General features: G+C 37.1%; 5 protein-coding genes across 5 annotated transcripts; all 5 read right to left on the bottom strand. All coding sequences in view use genetic code 12, as the record gives it.

Annotated features, from left to right (window-relative positions):
• Window positions 1–1,181: 1,181 nt before the first annotated feature.
• On the bottom strand, window positions 1,182–2,540 carry CPAR2_502250 (uncharacterized protein; the record flags this gene model as incomplete). The annotated part of the gene is made up of 1 exon (XM_036810648.1): window positions 1,182–2,540. The coding sequence occupies one exon, from the start codon at window positions 2,538–2,540 to the stop codon at window positions 1,182–1,184; it is 1,359 nt and encodes a 452-aa protein (XP_036667164.1).
• A 3,976-nt stretch (window positions 2,541–6,516) lies between these two features.
• Window positions 6,517–7,584, bottom strand: RFC3 (replication factor C subunit 3; the record flags this gene model as incomplete). Its single annotated transcript, XM_036810647.1, has 2 exons — window positions 6,517–7,498; window positions 7,553–7,584. 2 exons carry the CDS (start codon window positions 7,582–7,584, stop codon window positions 6,517–6,519), a joined length of 1,014 nt encoding a protein of 337 aa, XP_036667163.1.
• A 127-nt stretch (window positions 7,585–7,711) lies between these two features.
• MID1 (Mid1p) lies at window positions 7,712–9,352 on the bottom strand (the record flags this gene model as incomplete). Its single annotated transcript, XM_036810646.1, has 1 exon — window positions 7,712–9,352. One exon carries the CDS (start codon window positions 9,350–9,352, stop codon window positions 7,712–7,714), a length of 1,641 nt encoding a protein of 546 aa, XP_036667162.1.
• Window positions 9,353–9,527: 175 nt separating this feature from the next.
• CPAR2_502220 (uncharacterized protein) lies at window positions 9,528–11,663 on the bottom strand (the record flags this gene model as incomplete). Its single annotated transcript, XM_036810644.1, has 1 exon — window positions 9,528–11,663. One exon carries the CDS (start codon window positions 11,661–11,663, stop codon window positions 9,528–9,530), a length of 2,136 nt encoding a protein of 711 aa, XP_036667161.1.
• Window positions 11,664–12,636: 973 nt separating this feature from the next.
• On the bottom strand, window positions 12,637–19,590 carry MEC1 (protein kinase; the record flags this gene model as incomplete). The annotated part of the gene is made up of 1 exon (XM_036810643.1): window positions 12,637–19,590. The coding sequence occupies one exon, from the start codon at window positions 19,588–19,590 to the stop codon at window positions 12,637–12,639; it is 6,954 nt and encodes a 2,317-aa protein (XP_036667160.1).
• Window positions 19,591–19,947: the final 357 nt, after the last annotated feature.

Below are 19,947 nucleotides of genomic sequence, written 5' to 3'. Positions count from 1 at the left end.
AAATACAGGAAAAGTAAAGCCATGAATACTTTGTGTTCCTTCATTTTGACATGGAAATAGAACCCCGTCTCTCTCGCCTATTGGTAATTGCCCCGTTCGCACCATACTATAGAAGCGCCGCTATTGCTTAAGGGGCTACTAATGACTGAAGGGTGTAATTTATTCGCATTGTGAGAACAGCATCCTAGTAGTATGTAAAATAGGAGAAACAGTGTCTCATTTAGAAAGGTACTCTGCCTATAGTTTTGGTCTACTAAACACAAAGCACTTGTATAAGAAAAAAAAAAAACAAACAATAAAGTAAAGACCATCAACAAAAAACGTTACGTACTACAGGTTAAAGTGAAGGTCATAAATAATAGCTTAGCTCTTTAGAGCCAATAAAATGTTGGTAGAATGTAATACAATTATATAACACGGTAAACAGTGAAAAAAAAAAAAAAAAAAAAAAAAAATGGAGTATTCTGTTTATATGTGTGACTATTTGTGTAATGAAAAAAATTTTCACATACAAAGGACTAAAAGTGAAAAATTTTTTTTTTTTTTCTTACAGTAGACGCCACTAAATTACCAATCCGAAAGGGAACAAGGGCAAATACACAAAAAAAGAGGACCAAGAAACAGTATGTGGTGGTGTATATTCACATTTCTATAATTAGTAAGACAAACCTCCTCAATGGCAAAACACAACTATGCAAAGAGATTGTGTAGTGTTTTACTATATCGTTACAAAAAGTATCCTAAAAAAAAAAAACCAGTAACCTATTAAATATATATGAATATATATATATATATATATAAAAACAAAATAAATACTATACACTAGTATATAAATAGTGGTGTGAATTAAAAATCCAGAAACGAATGAATACACCTTTAGACCAATAAGAATAACAACAACAGTAGTACAAGGTGGATTATTGAATGGCACTCTTTCCCTTTCTCTTCTTCTTCTTCTTGTCATGGTTCTGTGTAACTTCGGAACTGCTAGCCAATTTCTCTTTTTCTTTTTTCCTTTCTTTTGTTTTAAAATCCATTTTGTGAAAGAAAAAAAGTTTTTTTTTTTTTTGGTTATTGTCCTCCTTTTTTTTTCATCTCCGACTGAAACTTCCCCATTTGTATTACACCATACACCCCGTCCCCCAGACTTGGTTACACTGATTTAGCCAATAGCTATACATCTAAAGGTAAAAATCATTAATCATGAAATTACCCGTAGATACCATCTCACTAGTAGCTGTATACAAACTATGTTGTTTCAATGCACTAGACACATCTTGTCCACCATCAACAACACCACCACCACCACCACCACCATTGAAACTGAATCCATTGTGGTTGTTGCGTAACCTCCAGTAGTTGAAATTAATCTTTGGTTTGAATTGCCAATTAAATGTAGACGATGTAGTTGTGGTTGGGGTAGTAGTTGAGTTGCTGGTGTTGGTGTTGGTATTGGTATTGGTATTGGTATTGGACTTGTTTTCCGAGGTGTACAAGGAAGATGTAGTAGTAGATGGTGATGAAATAGGAGAAGCAATTTGTGAATGAGGGTCATCATCTGCTTCCTCCTGTTCCGTTGTGAGTGACATTAAACTAGTTAATGAAGTAGTTGAAGTGTTTAGAGAATCTGAACCTCCTGTGGTTTGAGTAGGTACACTCTTTGGTGATTGTCCGCCTAATTCTTCTCCTTCTCCTTCTCCTTCGTCTTCATCTCCATATATGACATAGTCTTCCACTGAATATTCCCTCTTGGTGGAGCCAAAATTGACACTTCTAAAAAATGGTACAGATGGGGATGCAAGCAGATTGTTTTGTTGTGTATGTTGTTGTGGTTGTGATGCTTGTTGTGATTGAGGTTGAGGTTGAGGTTGTTGCTGTAGGTCTTCCGCTCTCTTGTTATTTAACAATGCAAATGAATCTTTATATTGATTCTGTAGTCTGTTTCTATAGTATCTCCTTATATTATCATTCAATATTTCAGTAAAATTGACTGAGGCAATGCCAAGTGGCTCATTTGTACCATCATATTCCCCATCCTCCTCTTCATCTGATTCCTCTTCTGAACTGAGTTCATATGCATAATGTGGATGTTGTTGGTGGGGATCACTTTGTTGTTGTTGTTGTTGTTGTTGTTGTTGTTGGTGATGTTGTTGGTGATGTTGTTGGTGATGTTGATGTTGATGTTGTTGTAGTTGTTGTTGTTGTGATGTAGGGGTGTCTTCTGATTCTATATCCAGCAAGAAATCATCATTTGTATTAGTCAAGGAAAGCAACTTTTCAACAGGGTCAATCTTGTCTTTACTATGCAATGCTTCTTCTTCTTCAATATATGATCTCTTCCTCCTCTTTGTATTAGGTTGTTGTTCTTGGGGCTCATTGTCACTAGTTCTCTTGTTGTGCATGGGGATGGTGGTAGTAGTTGTAACTTGAAAAGGAGGTACTAAAAAGGACGAATCGTTAGTGGATGATGCTTTAGCAGTTAAGGATCTGATGCGATTAGACTTACGAATAGGTTGTTGATTGTGTGGAATAGCAGTCATTGGCAAAGTGTTGTAGTTTGTAGTTTGTAGTTTTGGTATGGGGTGAAAAATTTGAAAAATTTAATTTATGTAATCGTCTAATTTAGAAATAAATATATGTTTGAGTGAGAATGAGTTATTGTATATAATCTCTGTCTCTCTCTCTCTCTGTTTGTAATAAAGCTCTAAGTAACTAAAATGTTATGAAATGAAGTAAGTGAAATAACCAGTATTCAACTCTTTGATGCTGTATAGCAGGAATAAAAAAAGAAAAAAGAACAAAATTGGTGAGAAAAAGTGGTATATATATATATATATATATACATGCAAATGGGTATTAGTATATGGAATTAGTGTAATGTAGCACAGAAGGAAAGAAGAAATAGAAAATTCTAAGACAACAAAAATTTTAATCAACAATAAACAATAAACAATAAACAAGTAGTAGTAAACTAACTTGTAACAAAACAATAGTGTTGGTGTTGGTATTGTGTAACAGCAAATTTATGTTTACACTACACTACGCTACACTACACTACGCTACACATAACAACAACTAGCATTTATTACGTTGTGCATATACGTACAGTTTGTGTAATATTGAAAAAATAAAAAAATAAAATAACACACACAACACACAACACACAACACACAACACACACATTATATGAACAAAAAATAATAATAATAATAATAATAATATTTTATAATTGTACACATATACACTACCTTTACTTACACTAAACAATAGAACAACCAACCATATACCAAATATCACACACCCACAAACGCCCATACTAACACACACACACTAACACAACTACTAAGTGACTCAACTACAAAAACATTAGCATAACTCATTAAGCAACAACTAGAACACGCTAATAAACACACACACTATATCTCATCTTACTACAATATCCACATACATACATACATACATACATACATACATACATACATCCATACATATATATATATATATATGTATATATATAGCAAGCATAGTAGATACAAAACTAAAAGTATGTATGTATATATTTTGAGATAATATTTCTTTTATTTCACTATTGTTGTTGTTGTAATTGTTGTAGTTGTTGTAGTTGTTGTTGTTGCTGCAACTTTAAGAGACTCTAGGCCAATGTAAATAAAACCACCTGATTCATTTCTTTACAATAACAATAACTGGTGTATTAGCAAACCAAAACTAACTTCTTTCCTTCTACTAGATGGGGGGGGGGTGGAATCTTATAGTATTGTGTAAAAGAGGAAGGGGGTGCTGATTGATTGGGAGTATAGTAAAAGTGAACAGTTTTTCCACTAGTTTCTACGCAAATTGGGTTAAAAATGTGTATCAAAATAATAACATTATGTATTTTATATCTACCCACCTTTTTTTTTTCTTTTTTTCTTTTTTCTTTTTTCTGTTCCTTGGTTTGCCAATAGAGCTTTTAACTAATTTAGGAGATTTGAAAGATCTTTAGAGCAAAAAGCAAGTCTCATTCTGATGGTTGGTTTTTGCGGAGAAGTGAAAGCATAAAGAGATAGAGAGGTCGTATAGTAAGAGGGGCGTTGAATTACTTCTCTCCCCTCCTTTTTGTTTTTTTTTTTTTTTTCTTAAGAATTGTGTGTGTGTACAATGTACAAACTGCTATATTTACACTTTGTTCTTTACGCTTCTCCTTCTTCTTCTTCTTCTTCTTCTTCTTTATCTTTGTCTTTCTTCTACCAAAACGTTCTCTCTCTCTCTCTACCATCCTTCATTTTATGTCCCAAGAACTTATTCAAGAACCTTCTACAAATCCAAAGACGTAGGTAACTTAACCATTAATGATGATCATCAAATATAGCAAAAATGTGTGACAAAGTAATAATAATAGGGAAAAGAAACGTTCACTGTACCAGATAAGCAGCTACCAAATTTCAGGTTAAGGACATACCCCACCTTATTTGTGATTAAGGATTAGTTTCCATTCCCTCCGACTGTAGCTCCTCCTTACTTGCTCTATTCTCTTGTCTGTCTGTATACATCTTACTCAATTATCGTCAAAGCTATTCAAAATTCAACGGTGGGATCCTAAAGAAACCTCGGTTTTCGGAATCAAGGTCTACTAAATGATAGAGAGAATGACATAAATCCGGTTTTAGATGTTGCATGCGAACAAAAGGAAGAAGCAATTGCATTTTATGCCGGGAGTACTTAGCAAACACACCCTTCCTTCTGCCCTCCTCCTCCCATTCCCAATCCCATTCCCTTACAAAATTTTCACCCGGTTTCTTATACCCTCAGACAGCTATCGGCACTAAAAAAAAAAACAAAAACAAAAACAAGCAAACAAAAGTACTACCATTGCTCGGAAAGATGCTTGATAAGCAAGTTGAATCGCATAAAATAAACAATGGTACACACCTATTCACTCAATTACTAAGTCAACTTTTACCATACTTGGGGAAAAGAACTTCTTGTTCTATTGTCTCTCTTCTCCTTGTTTGCATTATTTCTTTGTTGCAAAACTCCGACAATAGAAGTAAATAAAGAAGAAGAAACAAAGACGAAAATGACTTTTCACTTTAAGATAGAAGAAAACATGTGGGTGTCTAGGATGTTGAAGCACAAAAATGCCAACATTCAATTTTAACCCAATGTACACACACACACACACACATATATACACAGAGATAGAGAGAGAGAACATGAGAAACGTTCCTTGTCCATCATCATCAAATTATAGAGTAAAACCACTAATTACCTAACTTCGTATTATTCTTTTTTCTTTTTCTGATTAAAACTTGCGGGTTAGAAAATGCATACAATTGCTGTTTGAAAATTAATATACGCTCAACGTTTCATACGTCATATGGACTTGAATGTGACATTAAAGGGGGGGTGCAAGTGTAACATACTTTCTTTCACTTGCTGAACATAAAGGCTAATATCCCCGCTTTCTACCTCCCCCTCATTTACATGATTACCTCCTCTACCTACTCAATTCTCTGCTCAAAGCACAAGAAACTTTTCTCAATTTGATGTTACATTCTCAGATGTTGAGCTTCAAAATTGTTAGTTGCGAAAAGAAAATGAATAATTTGTCAAAGCATAATGGATATTGGAACAAGACCCAAATTTTCAACTACACATACCCCCCCCCAATCCTTTGTCTGCTCCTCTGATTGATGCTTTGCCCAATGCATGATAGTTTGCCTTATCAAAACACATTCTACAATTATCGACTCAAAAACAGGGCGACAAAATGCACCAATGGGGATGAATCAAAAAAAAAAAAACTCTTGATTCTTTGTACTTTTGTTTCAATTACACATTGCTACATTGTTTAAACACCCATGTGGAAGGTAAAAAAACAAGAATTATGGAAGAAAAGGTATTTCTTCCATGTGTTCCTATTGTTTTTGCAAGCCAATGCAAAAAAACAAAAAACAATCGATAAACTCATATTGTCTTCATTTGGTTTGCTCAAAATCGCAAGTGGGTGATATGCATAGTCGCTTATCTCTTGTTGGATGATGTGGATTTTGAACAGATGAATTCTCTCTCCTCTCCTTTATTCGACATTTCCTTCGGAACACACTCGCGAGTGTATTTTGGACTCTATGTTGCCTTTCGCCTCAAACCTACCCCTATTATCCAGATACTACGAGGGAGGGAAAGTAGGGAGACACAAGAGAGTCAATTTTGAGTTTATTTGATTCTCAATTTAAGTAATGTTGCATTTCTAATAGCCATGTTCCAATGCATTCTTTCCACTCCTCAATCTTAAAAACTCTATCTGACGTAGTATGTTACTACTTTGACCACGAAAGGGAAAATGGTCTTTGGCCCAGAAAACTACCTTGTTATCATCAATACATCAAAAAAAAAAAAAAAGAGGATTGCTTTTCATTACACGGAAATGTACACATCATCTATTGTTTTGTACATAATTCCGATACACAAAAAAATGCACACACGTGCGTGCATACCAACTGCACGTCTTGCCCTTTACTTCCCTTCGTTCTCCATAGCTTGCTTAATAACTCCAATAATAGCACTACTTTGAATCCTATCATTACCACCTTTCGATATCCCATACTCAACCTCACTTAACCCTTTCAAATACTCAATTCTCGTCTTTGGTTTTACTTTGTAATCATTCAAAATGTCAATAAACCCCGTAATCAAGTCAATTAGAGCTAACCCCTTGTCGATTTTGTACTTGTTCAAAGTCATGTACGCAGTAGTCCAATCTTGTTTCAATATCGAATCCAAAACAGTTTCAATATCTTGTGGGTGAGGAGCACCAACACAATTGTAAATCATTTCAACATCAATCGTCTCACTATTATCATCATCATCCCCACATGCGGCTTTACATGCTTGTAAAACATTTAAACTTCGTCTCATATCACCTTGGGATAGTTGCAACAATGCATTCAATGCATCAGGTGTGATATTAACTTTTTCCTTGATAATGACATTATCAATCCTACTACGTATAGCAGCTTCATCAATGGGGTGGAATCTAAACCTCGTACACCTCGAAATCAAAGCTGGATTCAACTTGTGTGAATAATTGGCCAAAATACAAAATCGACAGTTTTTGGTATACTTTTCAATAATTCTTCGTAATGAATTTTGAGCAACACTAGTCATGGCGTCAGCTTCGTCCAAAATAATCAATTTAAACTGCGGCGATGAGGAACTAGTAAAGATTTGCCTAGTTGATGCAAAACTCTTGATTTGATTACGCACAACATCAATACCTCGATCATCAGATGCATTCAATTCCAAAACCATGTTTTTGTAATTGGGCCCATAGATTTCACGAGCTAGGGCAACAATGGTCGATGTTTTACCGGTACCTGGTGGTCCATAGAATAACAAGTGGGGTAATTTGCCCGTTTCAACAAATCTTCGTATGGTGCTGACGATATCTTGTTGGCCGTACACTTCAGTCAAGTTCTCTGGACGGTATTTCTCAACCCTTCGAGAGAGTTAGTACATAATTGAGAACGATATTGTCTCACCGTATACATACCATGGTAGGTTGTCTCTATATTTGTCACTCATCGGGTGCTTGTGGGTGCTTTTCGTGACGCGTTCTACTTGTTAATTTTTTTTCACTCACTAATTTTTTGCACTTTTTTTTTTTTCTTTTTTTTTTTTTTAGTTTTTCTATTCCTTGTATGCGCTTCTTCTATATAACCTGCATAAGAACAACCATTCCTAATAAAACCCAATTCGCAGCCAACTTCAACCCAAAACTCCTCCTAATAAACATCTTGCCTACGTAATTACACGACGGCCATTGCGTACCCGTGTCTTCATCCCAATAATAGCTCAAGGCAATACTTTCGTTTCGAGTAGGACATTGGAAATTAAAATCCAGCGGACAATCACGAGCAATGGCATGACATACATTAACACACGGCAAAACTTCGTAATAATCTTCCACTGGTTGTATCACATCCTTGATAAAATCATTCCGTTGGCTGGTATCGTTGCGTAGTTGATACCCAGTGGCATTCTTGCCAACACATCGAGGTATGGTTACTGCACATAACCAATCTCTATAACTATCAGCACAATCATCACATGATCGAACATTGGAATAAATTGCCTCTGGTACCGTATCACATGCAATTTGTTGTAACGCTTTTGAAAAATTCTGGTACAAACTCTTGACATGATCATCATAAATCCGCTTAGTCAAATTCTTTTCTTCATCACTTTCTTGAGTTTGATTACCCAATGCCGGTACACTATACGCCACTCGATTGCAAAAATCCAAATCATAAATCAATTTACACGCCAGACCGGTCATGGTTTCAAATTGAATTTGTTGATAAATGGCACCACCAAATTCAGTTCCACTGAAATCAGCAACAACATAGGCAATGTAATGTGTCAGGTCATTTAAATTGGGTACGTAAAATTGTTGTTGAATGCCACCGTTTCGAGTCGTAAACGTGGTATCGGTATTCCATGGTCCCATCATTGCTGGACCTGATCGAATAGCGCACCAACTTTTGCTCAATCCTTTGAAAATGTCTTTATCCTCATAGGGGTACACGTAAAGCGAATATTTTGAATTCGATGCATTTAATGAACCCCAATCGCCTCCATATTCAGTAAGATTCTCAGTTATTAGCAATGCCAGATTATCATCAGCGTCAACAATGTGCCCAAATGGTCGATTATCCCATTGAAACACCAAATCATTTTGCGATACACCAATTTGATAAGTCCAAGTTGCCGTGACGTTGGTGTTTTGTGGTGCTCGCACAGCAATATACAATACCCTTTGATCGTCATCGAGTCCGGGTGTAGGTGTCGCAGAAGAAGATACCGAACTTGTGGTTGTTGGGTATATCGGCAAATCAGCCAATGCTTGGAAATACCCATCTTCAAACAACTCCATTTCCCCCACTTCATTATTCTGAAACATGGTTGAGTTGAATGAATAGTACACTGCCAAGCTTGTATCATTAACATCAACATTATCTGGTTGGGTACATATGTTGCCTGTTAAAAAAATTAAAAATTCATAGTATTCTCCTAACCCAGTAGTTGTGTTGACATTGAATGAATAATACTTGACTTCTGATTGTGCAATAGTATCAATAATAGGGGTAAACTCTTGCAACCCTTCTGATGATGTCTTTCGTTTATCGCTTTGTGAATAATGCTTCACTTGAATTGGTTCTTGACTGGAGTTGAAATGTAGTAGCTTCTGATGCCCTAGCTTATCTTCACCAAACTCCTTTCTAAAGGGACTAAATATTTCACTAGCAAATGAAAAACATAGTAGAAGTGGGATTATGATGAGCTTCTGCATCGATGGTGAGTGGGGGGGGGGAGGGGGAGAGTGTGTGGGAAGCTGAGTGTAGTCGCTATTTGAAATGTGTCAATCCGTCTTTCACTGATTTTGTGCAAACTAAAATTAGAACTGGTATTTTTTTTTTTCTCACGACATTGTTCTATAACATTATCATCAGTTTAAAGTATATCATCTATAACCCTATGTCTTTTTTAAACTTACTCCAGAACCCTTTCTTCTTCTTCTTCTTCTTTTCGTCTAGCCCTCCACTACTGGTTCCACTTGCACCTCCACCACCACTGTTGCCCGACATTCCAGGTTGACTTCTTCTTGGCTCCAACTTCAATTTATCCAAACTGGTTCGACTTCCATTCTTGGCTCTACCATCAGCGTCATCCGACAAATATTTACGCAACGGAGAAAGACCCGACCCTGATGACGGCAGTCCGCCTTTATCACTAGGTTTCTCCAAACCGCCCCATTTCAAAGTCTGGGGAGGAGGAGTTGAATGATCACCACCATTACCATTTGCACTAGGCGTTGGCAGTGGTGATTTCTCAGGTGATGCCAATTCCGGTGTTGGTGTTGGCGTATCAGCGGCAGCAGCAGCAGACTTTGTCTTGTTTAATTTCAATTGTTGACTAACTTCCTTGAATGATAATTTATGCTCCTTTGGTGTTTCCTTCTTCTTTTCTTCTTTCTCTTCTTGTGGCGCAAGTAATGATTTGGTTCGATAGGTACTCACGCCAAATGAGTTGGATCCAGTTATAGCTCTAGCTAGTTGTGCACCTTGTCCAGTATTTTCAGGTTGAACAGCAATAATATTAGTACACAAGTCGATGGAATTATCAGTTATCGCTTTGGCAAAGTCGACATAGTACTGATCATTGATGGGATCGTGGCCCAATTCATTCAATTTCTTTTTGATACCCTTCTTGTGATTAACAAATAACCGAGCAATTTCTTCGTAGGAATCATATGATGTGGCAGAAGAGTTGCTTTGATGAGATTCATGAGACGCAATACTGTCTATATCATCATCATCATCATCATCACCATTGAGGACTTCCTCATCTTCAATGGAGTTTATAGTCTCCTTCATGCTGGTACCATTGATTCGACTCTGCAATGAGTATTCAAAATCACACATATTCACCGCAGGCACAACAATTACTGGCAATGGAAAGTTTTTCACCAATCGATCAGTCAACTTTGATGAATGCCATGACCTCAAAGGTGCACCGAATGCTTTGTTAGGCTTTGTTCCAGTACAAACAATATTTGGCTCGTACAATCGATACATATCTTTCAAAACTTCCTTGGTGCGTCCTGCAACCAACTCAACAGTCACTCTGGTAATAACATCAGGATTGATTACTTCCAATATGTAGTCCATGAGATTGGCAGCAATCTTGGAAACATTATCAGGCTCATTTCTCAGTTTGAATCTTTCCAATGGATCCGGTCCTCTGGAAGGAGACCTCGATAATGAAAGTTGACCTCTCCTTGCAGCGCGGTTCCTCTCATATTCCAAAACATCAGGGTCAAGCGTGGCACAAACAATAATTTTATCCCCATTCTCGATAAATTTGCTCAACATCCAGTCCAATGCAACCCAGGTATGCTGTCTCGCGCTTATGTAAACTAGTATAGTCCTATGTGGCAATACAGGTGTCATTGGAAGCAATTTGAGATTATACAATGGCTCATACAATTTGTGTCTTTGAGTGATTGAACAAAATCTCCGTGTGGTGATTGGTGTTGTTGGATAATGAATCACTTGCTTTTCCAACCTTTTCAACTCAGCTAATTCAGAACTATCCAATTCTTCATAAGCATTGCGTCGAGTAGGGGAAACAATCGGTGAGGAAATTCTTTCTCCAATCGAAGAAGGTTGCCGACCACGTATATAAGTAGACGCAGGTCTAAGGTTTCCATGCTTGCGCTTGTATATCTCCCATCCGTAATCATCATCAGGATCTGGAATCTCGTCATCATCATACAGAATATTGACGTCATCAAATGCAACCTGTTTTTTGTACAATGGTTTAACATCTTTATGCGTTTTCGAGTTGGTGTCAAACTTGATAAACCGGTAATTCGTAGACTGTTGGTTGGTTAGTTTATTGAGCAAGTCATCTGCTTCCAGGCTTCTATCTCCGACACTGAAATCAGACGATCTTCGACCTTTCGGATTGCCCAAGTTGCCTCCTGTGAATGCTTGTATTTCATCTCCATCAGTAGCAGCATGATAAAGCTTTACGTTGTTATCGTCATCATCATCATCATCAGAATGGTGTGTAACAGTGACTTGTGGTAGTGAAGTCATAAATCAAGTATAAGGTTCGATAAGTTTACTATTCACTGTGGGATTGCTCTAGTAACAAGATGAAAGGTGGGTGAATCTAGTAAATATGTGATTAAAGGTGATATATATATATATCGCGTTAGTTCAAAAATGAAAAGTAGTTGTGGCTCTCTTGGGTTTGTAACAAGGAGTAAAAGAAAAAGAAGATTTCTAACTAGTAAGCGTATCGCTCAGTTTTTTTAGTATTGTTACGATACATATAATGGTAAACCCAGTTGCTACCATCACTTGACATTGTATCACAAAAGATCGGTTGAAATTTGTTTTTGGTGGAAACGGTTTAAAGAGATTTGTACCAAGAAAAAAAGACTAAGTAAAAAAATATCACCTAAAAATAGTAAAGTATGACGGTACATGACGGCAGTAAAAAAACAATGAAACAAAGCAGCAACAAAAGAAGATGAAATTGGTGATGGATGTTGCAACACAGCCTACTACATTTGATTTTGTTTGGAGTGGCTTCGCTGATATTTACAAAGACGATGTCGTTTCCCTCTCATGTCACTCTATTGGCCTCTTCATATTGCACACTACAGTTCATAAAAAATCCCTCAAGGAAGAAATCACTTCATTACCGGCGGCGATTCATCGTGTGACCTTTATTAAAAAGAACTGTCAATAGGCTTCTAGGGAAGTCTAACTGCGATCTGCATCGTCTAAAACAAAGTATAATAAGAACGGAACTCAATTGTGTTTCGCTTACATACTCCGTTCTTTCTACTCGTTTAACCGGAATTAGTTGTTGATTAAAAATTAATCGTCTGATTTTATTATATGCGCTACCGTTGCGCCATATATATGTAAAGCCGTGCCGGGGAATATCCCGGGACCAAAAAAAAAAAACAGGCTTTATTTTGCAACCAATTTATACGATACATCAACTCTCATTATTACTATTGGCAAAGAGAAGCATCAGCGAGGACTGTGACACTCACTAAATGTAAGCTGACCATCCTCCATACATTTGTGCCAATCTTTCTATTGAAGTCGCCTCTTGTATCAAAACATCAACTTGCCCATGGATATTCATTGCCAACCCTTCGTCTTCATTCATCAATCCTCTAATCTTTTTTCGAACCTTCATGAGGTCTCTTTGTGGATCCTGGTTCTTCCAATCCAATAACGGATCATAGAGCAATGTCTCCAATATATTCATTAATGACTGTTCATTGTTTCGCAACAACTTACCAGTTTCTTCACATGAAATGCGGAAACTTCCATCAACACCACATATTCCCATAGCGTCAACCATGTTCTGGGTCAACCTGAATGGCACAATTTCAGGTGTAGGTAAAGTTTTCCCCTTTTCAAATAAACAATCAAAATCGATATGAAGAATTGCCCCAGTGTTTTTAAAGAAAAGAATATTTTCACAATGACGATCACCAAGTCCAACCAAATATCCTACAATCGACATCACCGCTGTTGACCTAGTGAATTTGTTTCTAGCCATATACCATGCACTGGGGTCAGAAAATTGCTCGATAAACCATTGGTGTAACACGGGCTCATTGTTTTGGACAATCGATTTGAATAGCTGCACCAAATGTTTCAATTTGGTCTCATCTGATTTTCCCTCTTGAATAAACTTTTGTGCTGAATTTAATGCCACAAATATTTTACGCTCATTGACAACTTTACCTAATCGTTTCCTCTGCTCATTTACAATCCCCTTCATTGTTTGAACATCCATAACAAATTCAATAACACCAATTTTCTCCGATAATGGAATCACCGAGTAATTGGCCACATTCAATCCCCTTTTCCTTGCTTCGGTACTACTGGCAAGTATACGATTAACCATTGTTGTAAATTCAACCACCTTGGCGTCTTTCCTAGTATCATCACCTTTGACCATTAATCGATACGCATTTCCATCAGAGCCTCGAATAGTAACTTGTCTCGGCATTTGTAAAGAAAAAAATATATTAACAACATCGTCAAAACCATCAAATGTAACCGATGCACTCTTGGGAAATGCCGTATAATTAGCAACCTCTTTGTAGGGAAGTCTGATTTGGAGATTAGATTGCACGGGTATAACTAGTTGATCATATGGCTTGGAGGCATCTTCAATACCGAAATATTTTGACAATGACAATTGCTTTGTTCTAGATGACTTATTAATAGGCTTAGACGCGATCCCTATAAGCTTCTCAAAAAGCTCCAGCGCCGCCATTATCAAAACACCATGTGATTTTCTTGACTTTTTTAACGATTCCAAAATCGTATTCACTTTAAGCTTTCTTTTTGGATCTGTTGAATGGATATGAGAAAGAACATACCACAAGCTGTGACGTGGATACTCAATTATGATATTTGACACCACATTTGCCATGATTTTGTACGAAGGTTCATGATCCTGGACGATTCTTGAAAGAATTTGGGTAATCACAGTGTACCACGCATATGTTGGCACGCTTTTCAAGCTGGCATTCAAATCATGGATTATCTGTTGTAATTTCTTTTCCGCAGACTTGGTCTTATTTGGTTTCTTGGCGAAATCCAACCAAATAGTTATGAGCTTGGGTAGAGCTTCGAATATAAACAGCGATCCGATTGAAACAGCTGTAAGAAAGTTTCTCACAGTCAAATGTTCATAAAATCCAGATGAATCCTTGGACGACTCAATCAATTTGTTGAAATATTTCCCAATATCGTAACTCGATTTTTCGTACTCTTTATCCAACTCAAACGCCTTCTTGTACTCCTCAACAATTTGGTGTGCAGATAAATGATTCGACTCATCTAGCCAATTGGCGTATTGAAGTTGAACCTTGGCTTTGGATTTGTTATCCACAAGTTGATTACCAGTCAAGACTTCTGAAATTGTCTTTATTGCTTCCGATTGCTTTCCTTCCGTCCACAACAATTTGGCCAATTCAATGTTTGCTACCAGGTTGTTCAAAGCCATGGCTTGCACTATGGATCTAGTTGAAATGTCAAGTCTGCCATTTTCACGTGCAAGGCTGGACTGGAGTAAAAAAATATCAGAAACTTGCTGGTCATTTTTAATAATGTGGTTGGCAACACCATGTATCGTCAAGATTTTATTCTGCGTTTCAAAATCTTGATCAACATTGCTTAATCGAACTTTCAAGATATCGCTTTGGTCAACTGATGATAATATCTCTCCCATGTCATGCAACGAATGCAACTGATTCATCAAACTCACATTTTTGCTAAAACTGGAAGATACTGAAGACACAAGCGACAGACCAATGACATCGAATAACTTATTCATGGACTCCGCAAAATCAGGCTTTTCATCATTGTATAGCTTTTGCAAATACCTTGCCAATTCGTAACTCACCACTGTCTCGATATCTTGAGCCTTGCCTAGCGAATCAGTAACTTGTAACCATTTGTGTAGTTGATCCATCTTGCCTGAATATACAGCAGACTTCAACCCCACTAAAGCCCAATCCAATGGAGTTTGTTGTATAGCACCAGCATCAGTGGTTGATGAAAGGGTGGAAAGTACTTCATCGTAAGATCCATGTTCACTCAAAGCTTTTAATAACTTGGTGTTATACTCCACAGAAGATTCTTCACCAGTTCCCAATACCTTGAATGATTCCAATGCCAAGCTCCAATTATCGTTATACTGGAATGCAGTCAATTTCTGTTTTACGTTGTTTGTTGAAAACAACTTCAACACGCCATTTAATGCATCATAATCATTTATATTGGCATACATGTTTTGCAAAGTCTTTGACGCGTCTAATTCGCCTAATTTGAAAGAAGTATCATCAATATGACCATCTCGATAACATTTTTCGATGTAGAGAATGGTTCGTTCGAACGAATTGCATTCTGCTGATTTTATCGCAATCAAATCCATTCCAAATGAATCAATAAATCTTTTAACCAACTCAATCTTATCAAGCCACATATCTGACGTCGTCACATCCAGAGAAACCAGGTAATTGGCAAACTGTCTTGTTGCTGATAGCCACTCATTGCAGTAATCAAATACAGAAAATACTGATTGGAAACAAAGCTTCAACTCCTCTGCACGGTCTGTTGGCATTGTTCGTGTATCATGCTCAAACAAATTCTGAAACTCGGTAAGCATTTCCTTTTCCACATCTTGGTGTAAGCATAGAATGTGACTGAGAACCACATATTTGAAAAGATGCTGACAAAGGGAGATATTATGATCTTTTTGAACTAAAATGGCACACGTTTGGAAAATGAGCTGTCTCAGATTGGGACTTTTGGATTTATCATAGTGACTTGCTCGTTTCAACAAATACAAAGTTACATCAATTAACCAAGTTTCATACTTCATCCCCAGCTTAAAGTAAGGGAATTGCATTGGCTCCAACTTGGGTCTTGGAGCTGAATACTTGGAACTCAACAATGGAGTTAAAGTTGATTTGGCAACGTCACTAAATTTATTCCAAGTACCGTTGTTTTCCTTTAATGACTCTTTGCGTACCTCCAATATTGTTAAGAAACTCTGCATGGCATATGCAGCAAACAATTGCTTCTGTGGATCATTTGAAGCCCAAAAGATATTCCAAACATAGTTTTCAATCAAATCAATCAAAAATACGGCATTCTCCTTTACACTCTCGAAATTCAGCTGAACGACAATCAGTTGCTCCACTCTTTTGAAATGGAATTTGTTTGCATCCAAAGCACCAACAACGGCCAACACTTTAGCACACAGCGAGGTGATCTTGCGATTCCTATTTTTGAAATGAGTGGCAGTATCCATTACAGTTCGAACTAAGGTCGTTATGGTATCGTGTAAACTAGGATCTTTGAAGTAATCCGCTTGGCAATTGAATTGGAATTTCTTGCAATAATTGTAAAGATCAAATAACGCCTGCTCAACCACATATTGATTACTTGTCCGAAGCCGTCTATTGAACTCTTGAAAAATTGTCAATCTTGACGGTGACCTCATGTTCTTAAACTCCTTCACGAAGCTATAATCTGACATGTAGTCCAAGAAGGGGATGGACAAGTAGTACAATGAGTACCGATTGTATTTGTCCTTTATCTCTTTGTAAATCTTTTTCAAGATGTCAATGGCAATATCTTGAGCTTCAGGTCCAAACGACTGGAACTTTTGAAAAATGAGTGATATTATTATATCAAATAAAGAAATCAAATGAGTAGGAGGTAACTTTTGAACCAACTCATGCCAGCATTTTAATGTAAAGATGTGAAAGTCGGGTTCTTCTAAAGTGGCTTGTAAGCATGTAGACAATTGCCCTAAAGCCGATGTCAAAGCTAAACTGTGGTTCCTGATTAAGTACAAGACTGCCCTAAACGATGCTCTTCTCTCCAAATAAGGTTTGGCACCTCGCAACAGATGGGTCACGTCACTAAACTTTTGGACCAATAATAAGACTTGCTCTTCGATCAACATGCTAGCCATTTTACCCTTTTGAACCCTTTGATTCTTTTGAGCTGCCAAGTTTTTCGCCACAATCTCTAAAGCGGATATTATATTAGGTAAGTTCCGGACATCGTCCTTTTCGTCCATTTGAATCTCCATCAATATATGCCAGGTGATGTCACCGATATGGGTAAAAATCTCATCACTCGAAACCATCCTGTAATGCGGGCACACACTACTCAACACCTTGACGACATAACGTTCATTTTGTGGGTCCTTTACTAAATATGTGGCAAGTATTCGTGGCAAATTCTGTGCAAGTAATTTTTTTATCGACATGTTGGCCGCCTCGGCGATTTGCACCAACAATGTTGGATCTTTGTGATATTCCAATAATCTGGGGACAGTATACTCCTTTGTCCTGTTTAGGAAATATTTCCGACTCATTCCCAATACCAGGAGAAACTTTTCAAATAAACTTTCTTTTTTTATAATTATGTCAGCGATACTAGGCAAATAAGGAGACAACAATTTGTAAGTGGATATGTTCTTGCTATTGGCAATATCCAAAAATCCACAGTACACGTAATTCAGATGTTGATCATTGGGCTCACCTAGCCAATCCACAAGCTTAAAGTACACAGCACATAATCTTTCCCCATTACAAACACGGGCTAGCTCGATCAACGCATATATAGTTGATTCTCCAAAATGACGCCGATTGGGTGACTTAAAATCAATCGCCGTTATTCTCTGGAAGACGAATTTAAAGATTTGGTCAAGTGTGGTATCATCCGTATCTTGAATGAGGTACAAGGGTAGTACGCGAATAATCATCATTCGCACGTTTCTGTTAGAATGAGTCGAAAGGATGGTGAGCATTTTGCTCAACAAATTTTCATGACCCTCATCAAATACGGGTAAATAGCTTGCATAGTAATTGTATATCATGAGAAAGAAGTTACAGCAAAGTAAAGGCTTTGATTGCAAAAGCTGCATCCGAGGAAGGAAAAACTCTTGAATGATTTCGTCCAAAATCAATGATTCTGTGGTACTCTTCACAAGTGGTCTGCTTTTGCTGATTAGTGGATAAGGATGCTTGATTTGAAGGGCGTCCGTGAGTGGGCCCTTTACATTAGCAAAAGATCTAGCTGGAAAGTTTCCCAACGCGGTAATTAAAGTATACAACGTTTCATCGGCTTCCATCTCTTGTGGGTGTCTTTTAACCAAAGCTCGAATGTGACGAATCCAAGTGATGTCATTGATAGCACCGTTGGAGTTACTAGCTTCGGGGCGGTACTCAAGATCAGCTTTAATTATAAACTTCAAGTTCTCGTCATTGGCATGTGATGGGGTTATAAGCTTGTACTTTAAATCGTTCAACTCTGGGTTACTGTATTGGTAATTAATAAAGTCTATTGGAGCTGCATGCGTCATTTGGGAGCCTGAGTTGTTTAGTCTAATATGATTCTGTATCGTGGCTAAAGTGCATTTGATTGACATAGGAAACGTTGGCTGATTCGATGACTTTTCTATTATCCCTTGTAAATCGAAAACAGAATCAAAGTTGAACACGAGCCTACTTTCAAAACAAATTGTGTATATCTTGAACAATACTAACGACACTGACTGTGTCAAATTTGGATACCCGAACCCATTAGAGGTACTGCGCAATTGCTCAAAATCTTGCAACAAAACTTCTGCAACCCATGTTAATAATTGAGAGATTTTTCCCCATGTTCGTTGTTCGTCAAGAAGCACATTGTCCAAATGGGTAAGTAAAATCAACGATTTTAAATTATCCATCATGTAAAATGAATCATCTGAATTCAATGTGCTCATTTCTTGAAGTATAAACCACAATTTCCTTCCAAAGCTCTCATATTTTAGTTGATGATTACTCAAGTTCAATAAAAGTTTCTTGGATATATCATAATCATTGACAACAGAATACAAATGACATGAAGATATTAGTCTTTTGAGATAGGTTGGATTGGTGCTCGATAAAATGTCATTCAAGCAAAAGGTAATATCGTCTTCCAATATCCGTGTAACATTCTCTCGTAGCAACTTTACAAACTTGAAACTATGCAATCTTGTCGCCACCAAATTGATTACCAGTATAAGGAGACTCTTTACATGATGGAGGATCTTCAGCTTGCGCCATATGTTTGATATATGGGATAGTAGAAATGAAATCACCCACTCGTAGAGTAACACTTCTTGAACTGCAACCAAACCTGAACTTGAATTTGGTACATGAATCAAGCTGATTTCCAGATACTTTAACAACGAGTTCAACAAGTACAATTTCTTGCCCAAAACAAGTTCAGTAGTGTCAATAATCTTCAACACTGTATCTTCGGCATCTTTTCGATCCAGGATGGATGTTTCTATCAATTTAGCATTCAAAAACTGTAGTAGGTAAAGAATCAATTTTCTGAAATCAGTTTCTTGATCATTTATATTTGCCTCTATGTCGGATAAAAACTGGTGAAGCTCCTCTAAACTCAATTTAAGTGCTGGTGCCATATCATTGCTAGATCCGCCACCGGTATAGTTAGATAGATTGGTTGATTGCTCGTTGGGTGATTTATAGATGTGTTGCAAAATTGATGCTTTCTTCTACGCGTGTGTTTTTTTTTTTGGTCCCTCGCATTGGAAATGAAATGGGATTGTTATCGAGGTACAACAATCTACCTACACTAAATAAAAGATATACATTTGTCGCATTAAAAATCTATTAAACTAAAGTAATGGGTGTTAGCTTATTGGATGGGGGTATTTTCGCTTGTAACTTTTATGTTCAAGCAAGACCCAAAAGAATAATGGCATACACACTATTCAAAAACTGAACTGACATAGACGAGCATTGAACGAGATGTCAAA

This window comes from Candida parapsilosis, contig 006139 (genome assembly GCF_000182765.1).
Source record: "Candida parapsilosis strain CDC317 annotated contig 006139".
NCBI classification, from domain to species: Eukaryota; Fungi; Ascomycota; class Pichiomycetes; order Serinales; family Debaryomycetaceae; genus Lodderomyces; species Lodderomyces parapsilosis.
Note: the sequence above shows the minus strand (reverse complement) of the source record. Positions and strands in the feature narration are given on the sequence as shown.